Source organism: Gavialis gangeticus, unplaced genomic scaffold (genome assembly GCF_001723915.1).
Source record: "Gavialis gangeticus isolate Ggan-Ray unplaced genomic scaffold, GavGan_comp1, whole genome shotgun sequence".
NCBI classification, from domain to species: Eukaryota; Metazoa; Chordata; order Crocodylia; family Gavialidae; genus Gavialis; species Gavialis gangeticus.
In genome coordinates, this window is record NW_017729029.1 from 13,006,042 (window position 1) to 13,012,041 (window position 6,000).

The following is a 6,000-nucleotide window of genomic DNA, read 5'->3' on the forward strand; positions in this document are numbered from 1 at the left end:
TATGATTTCTATGTTGTTGCCTAAGAAATGGACCAGGCCCTTTGGGTTTGATAAGGGAAGTCAGGATGGATGAGCTCATGCTCCCTTTTCACCTTAAATCTCCCAAACTCAAATCTACCTACTGTGAATGACTTGTTAAAAGCCGAAGGGGAGCAATCAGGGGACGGTGTGCACTCCTGGACCGTCTCCCTGCTAGGTGCTGCCACATCTGCATGCACCTGTTACATGCATGTTGACTTGGTGTGGCCAAGCATGTCCTGGTGAGTTTTGTATGCAGACTGATGGCAGAGCACCATGGCACAGGAAGCAACTGCTGGAAGGAAGGGGAGGTCCAGAGGATGCAGCTGTGGAAAAAGCAGCTCTGAGCAGCCATAACACTGGTCTGCAATAAATAGCGGTGGCCAAACAATCCAGAAAGGACTGTCTTGTGGACGTGCCTTCCCTGAGGCTTTCACATGCATGTCTCAGCCCTGCCTTTCCCAAGAGTAGCTGACTTCTACAGGCCACTGAGACAGGCATGGAATCGCTCCTGCTCTTTTAAAAGTATTGCTGTTTTAGCTAGAAAGGTGATGGGAGGACACTCTCATAGCTGGCCCCAGTATGTTTAGAAGGGAGCCCATAGGGCTGCAAGGAGGGACTTGCCAAGGTGCCAGGGGCATCACCCAATGGCTGTACAGCCCTGCTTCTGCCAAGTGCTCCAACATTGAGCCAGTTGCATGCCAGACACAACACAGACACTGCATCCCTTGGGAGGTAGTTCCTGCATTTTCATAGATTTCATAGACATTAGGGCTGGAAGGGACCTTGGAAGATCACTGAGTCCAGCCCCCTGCCCCAGGGGCAGGAAGTCAGCTGGGGTCACAGGATCCCAGCAACATAAATGTCCAATTGACTCTTAAAGGAGTCCAGAGTAGGTGCTTGCATCGCCTCTGGCGGCAGTCTGTTCCAGGCCTCAGGGGCTTGGACTGTAAAAAAGTTCTTCCTTATGTCCAGCCTGAAACGGTCTTGGAGAAGTTTATGACTGTTTGACCTCGTCATCCCATGGGGCGCTCTGGTGAACAGGCGTTCCCCCAGATCCTGATGTACACCCTTTATATACTTATAGGCAGCCACCAGGTCCCCCCCGAGCCTGCGCTTCTCCAGGCTGAAGAGTCCTGTAGCTCTCAGCCTCTCATCATAAGGCCTGTTCTCCTGCCCTCTAATCGTGCACATGGCTCTCCTCTGGTCTCTGCGCTGTTTCCAGCTCAGTTCTGGTCCATGGCATCTTATTAGCTAGGAGTCCACTTCCTTGCTCCATTTGAGCCCCCCATTACAGAAAGGATATGGACAAGTTGGAAAGAGTCCAGCGGAGGGCAGTGAAAATGGTTCGAAGGCTGGGGCACAGGACTTGTGAGGAGAGGCTGGGGGAACTGGGCTGAATTAGTCTGCAGAAAAGAAGACCAAGAGGGGTTTTGATAGCAATTTGATAGCAGCCTTCAGCTCTCTGTAGGGGGGTTGCAAAGAGGATGGAGCTGGACTGTTCTCAGTGGAGGCAGATGACAGGACAAGAAGCAATGGGCTCAAGTTGAAGCAACTGGGGGGTTTAGATTGGATATTAGGAAAAATCTTTCTCACATGGAGGGTAGTAAAGCACTGGAACAGGTTACCCAGAAAGGTGGTGGAGGCTCCATCCTTGGAGGTGTTTAAGACCCAGATAGACAAAGCCTTGTCTGGGATGATGCAGTTGGGGCTGGTCCTGCTTGGAGCAGGGGTTGGACTAGATGTGACCTCCTGAGCTCCCTTCCAGCCCTCATTGTCCATGTTGTAAAAGGTGTGTTTTGAGTCCCTGTAAACCAGCTGTACATTAATAGATACAACCAAGAGCTTAAAAGGAACACAGCGACCCATGATACATCCTTTTGGAGCTGCTTTGTGAGCCTTCCTCCCTTGTGTCATCTCTACAGCCACCATTGTAGAGGACATGAAGTTCCAGTAGGATTTGGCACACAGGAACCACTCCACCCTGACAAACATCCCTCCCGACTTGACTGTTTACCCTGAGTCATTGTGACTCATGCCCTTGGCCTTTTCTAGCATAAAGAAAAATCCAAATACATGGTTTCCTGAATGGCCTTTTGGGGCACAGCTCAAAACACATCAGGTAGAGAGCTTTGCAGTGTCCTCAGAACATGAAAAGAGTTTGTAGGGGAGCAGGGACTGAAAACCATAAATTTGAGTCAGCCGGAAGGTTTGCCACGTTGCTCACTGCGCTGTTTTGCTTGGAACGGGGACTCTGCAAAGCCGAGAAAAGGAATTCAGAAACTTTGTTTGGATCTTGTCTGCTCACCAAATGATGTTTGTGAATGCCCTGTGGTTTGACTTCAGTTTAACCCACTGCTTCCTCGCAAACCCTCCCTACTAGACAAAACTTTTCTGAACAAACTAAGCTGAAACTTTTTTTTGAGATTTACAATAGGCTGAAACACTGAAAAGTTTTCCTCAAATCCTTCTTTTTCCCCATTTTCTAGAGCTTTCAGGGACCTGAAAAGCCAGGTACTCGCAGCATCCTGCCTGCAGGGGCAGGGAAATGACACATGCTGCCTGCCATGCTCCTGACTGGCTGAGGTTTGCTCCCGGGAGGAGGTGGTTCATGCTTCCTTCTCAGGTCCCTGCTACACGTTACATATATTATGCAATCACAGTTCCCTCAGTGGAATAACTTTTTAATGCCATGCACACAGTGGCATATAGACAGGAGGCAGGGAGGCAGTAGGAGGCCTAGAGGGGACGCCCAGTGCTGTAGCAAGGGGGCACCGCCGCTCCCTCTGCTGCCGCCACTGCCACCAGCTTCACATGTGGCCACTCGCCACCTGCCCCAACCCAGCTACAGGCTGCTGCAGGAGGGGAAGGGGTGGGCACACTGAGATACCCGCACATTCCCAGCCAGGATTGCTCATGGATCGCTGAACCTTAGAGGGAGCGTTGTATGCAATTAACTGGTGAATCGCGCAGTAAAGTTAAACCAATCCCAGGTGCACAATAAGACTGGCCACAAGTGCAAAGCTGCTATCGCTCAACTAGCTAGTCATGCAATAAATTTAGACCAACCGCACGTGCAAAGTAACAATCACATGATAAAAGTGAGTCTCCAGCTATAAATAGACCCAACTCTCTATACAGTTAGTGCTTGAAAATGTGTCACAAATCTAGTGCTGGTTTTTATCCGGCTTTCATTTGAACATGTAGCAGGGCCCTGATTTGGTCACTGCTATATAAACTGGCCACCCATTGCAGTTGGTGTCCCCATGATGGCTAGGTGAATGACCACTGCTTATTTGTTGCCCCCAGGATACGCCCCCTAAATAGTTGTAAAGGCAGCAGCTGCCTTTGGCCCACGGCACGTGAGGCTGGTTTTGAAGCAGCACCCCTGTGCCCTGGGGTCTGGGCTGGTTTTCTAGTCAGTGATTCTCCTTCCATTTAGGTCCGAAGAAGTTCCACGAGGAGCAGCGTGTCCCACTGCGGGAGGCTGAACCAGCTGGAGATCAGGAGCCTCCTCATGTGCTACCTCTATGTCGTTAAGATGGTTTCTGAAGGTTAGTGCCTTGCGTGCTCCCAGGCAGCTCCTTCCCCCCTGTGCTGCTACCATGACATAGTGGCCATCAGGGTGAGGGGTGGGCAGCATAATGGTAGCAAGGGAAGCTTGTCTGCAAAGGTGTTCATCTGTGGAGAACTTTGCACTGGTCCCAGAGGTACAGGATGCATCCTCAACAGTTTTGTGTTGCTTCCAGATACCCTCTTAACCTACTGGAACAAAATATCCCCACAAGAGCTGGTCAATGTCCTCGTGCTTCTGGAGTAAGTATCTGGTGCTCAGGGCTGTGTTTCCCGTTGCATGTCGTAGATCGTGTCATGCGGTACAAGGGATGAAGTGAAGGCAGAGTCTCGCCTGCATGTGGCCATGTTCTGCAGCAGATGGGGTCCTGCATCCTGTGTGTGATGGGCCAGAAAGGGTGGGAGTGCAATGCCTGGCTAGTGCTGCCATGAGTCCAGTGAGGCTGGGTTGGCACGCTGCACTCTGCAGAGAGCTCCAGGACCAAAGATAGGGCTTGCGGTGTCACCGCTGCTTTGCTTGCCATTGTGTCTGACTGGGCAGAGGGGTGAGGAGAGAGGAGGGCATCACACAAAGAGGGTGGTGGGCCCGATGCCTGAGAGCACCAAGTGCCAGGCCAGGTGCCCCAACCTGCTCGCACGGGCCAGTGGGACTACACATAGGTAACTACTCTGTGCCCTTGCTGATGCGGATCCCTTTTGTCTCTCTAGAGCCTGTTTATTTCACTTCAGATATACGGGGAAGAGAAACATTGCCAGGTACCGTGCTCCTGTCGGCTGCAGTTCCCTCGTGCAGCCGTGCCCCGGGTTAGCTCTGTCAGGCTGAAACAGGAAGGGGAGCTCACACCCAGCTGGGGTGGGGCTGCGGTCAGGAAGCCCTGTTTACCCAAGCCAAGGCAGGAAGGTGAAGGCAGAGGTGCTGTTTGTTTTTAGTGGGGAAAGAGGAAGTTGTGCTCCTTTGAGCACCTTCCCTTTTGCATCTGCCTCCAGCTGGGCAGAAAGCAGCATCAGCCCCTGTTGGTCCCACTCCACGTCCTGGCTGCCTCGGTGCCGACACCTTCAGCTCTGAATGGACATTTGTGCCGTGTTCCCGAGTCGAGAGAAGTCACAGCCCTCACCAGTGGGCATTGTGAGCCCCCCACAAATGCAGTGGGGGAAACCACATGGACATTGCTCAGCATGGCACAGCAGGCACCCCCAGACCATCATGCACTTTTCTCTTGAGGATGCCATGACCTCCCAGCTCTGGTGTGGATCCTAGCTGGGGCACTGGGTGAGAGCATGATGAGTACAGCAAAATAGGGCTATCCTCAGGCCTGCTGCCCCTTGCCCCCCCGCCCCCCACTCTCCAGTGCTGCTTGTGAGCTCCAGCAGCCAGCGTCTGGGCCGAGCTGACAGCCTGGGGAGACCCCGAGTGCCTGGGCTCCAGCCCTCTGCCTCAGAGGAGGCTGCTCACAGCTGATGCCAAGTCATCCATTGGGTCTTGTAGCTGGTCTCCGGTGCCCTCCCAGCAGAGCTGGATTGGCAGGGCTCACTTTGCAGGAGGTAGACAGGAGAGCTGGGGCCTGTCTCTGCCTCGCAGCAGCATTCGGCCCACACCGACAGGCCACCTGTCCTCTCCTTCCAGGGATCATGATACCTGGCTACTGAAGCACGCTGGTGCTGACAGGAAATCCCAGACGATGCCAGCCTTGCGCAGCCGCGCGGGGATAATACAGGCCCGTCTCCAGCACCTTGGCAACTTGGAGAGCTCGTTCACCCTCAATCACAGTACGTGCGGAGGATGACTGGGGTGAGACGGGTCCGAGCCCACACAGCTGTGGTGCGGGGTGCTCCCTATTGCTCGAGGCAAGCTGACGAGGGAGGAGGTGTAATTCCACAGGGTTTATTAAATACCAGCCCAGGTGGCATTTCTTTCTGCCTGCCTCAACATCCGCTTCCTAGTTGTTGACGGGGACAGGCAGTGCTGCGTGAGTGAGCAGGTCGGACAGCAGCACTTTGTCATGGGTGACACTCAGCCGTCCAGCCAGCACTGGCCCCAAATCAGACTGAACAACAGGGCATATACAGGTCCTCTTCCCAGAGGTAGTTTTCACCCCTCTCTGTGTGTGAGCCTGCCCTGTGCTACCTCCAGAGTCTGGCTCGGAGAGGCAGCACGTCAGTCCGTGACTGATGGCAGGTGGGAGGGACGTAGCAGGCCTCATTCATTGCTTGGTAGATCCTCAACCCTTCCACTTTGCTTCCAGATGCCGGCACCTCGGAAGCAGATGTTATGCACCAGGCGCTCCTGGAAGGCAATGTTGCCACGGAAGTTTGTCTCACTGTCCTGGACACCATTTCGTTTTTCACCCAAAGTTTCAAGGTGAGCACTGGGGATTGTGGAAAGCAGCTTCTTGCCCCAACCCTCCCCCC

The 6,000-nt window shown here is 53.4% G+C and overlaps 1 protein-coding gene across 1 annotated transcript in view; it reads left to right on the top strand.

Annotated features, from left to right (window-relative positions):
* Positions 1–6,000, top strand: part of DOCK11 (dedicator of cytokinesis 11) — an 81,921-nt gene that overhangs the window by 48,242 nt on the left and 27,679 nt on the right. The window contains exons 35-39 of the mRNA XM_019521264.1: positions 3,461–3,572; positions 3,768–3,834; positions 4,300–4,347; positions 5,216–5,358; positions 5,835–5,950. Of these exons, the coding sequence (XP_019376809.1) occupies positions 3,461–3,572; positions 3,768–3,834; positions 4,300–4,347; positions 5,216–5,358; positions 5,835–5,950 (486 nt within the window). The remainder of the gene's footprint in view (positions 1–3,460; positions 3,573–3,767; positions 3,835–4,299; positions 4,348–5,215; positions 5,359–5,834; positions 5,951–6,000) is intronic.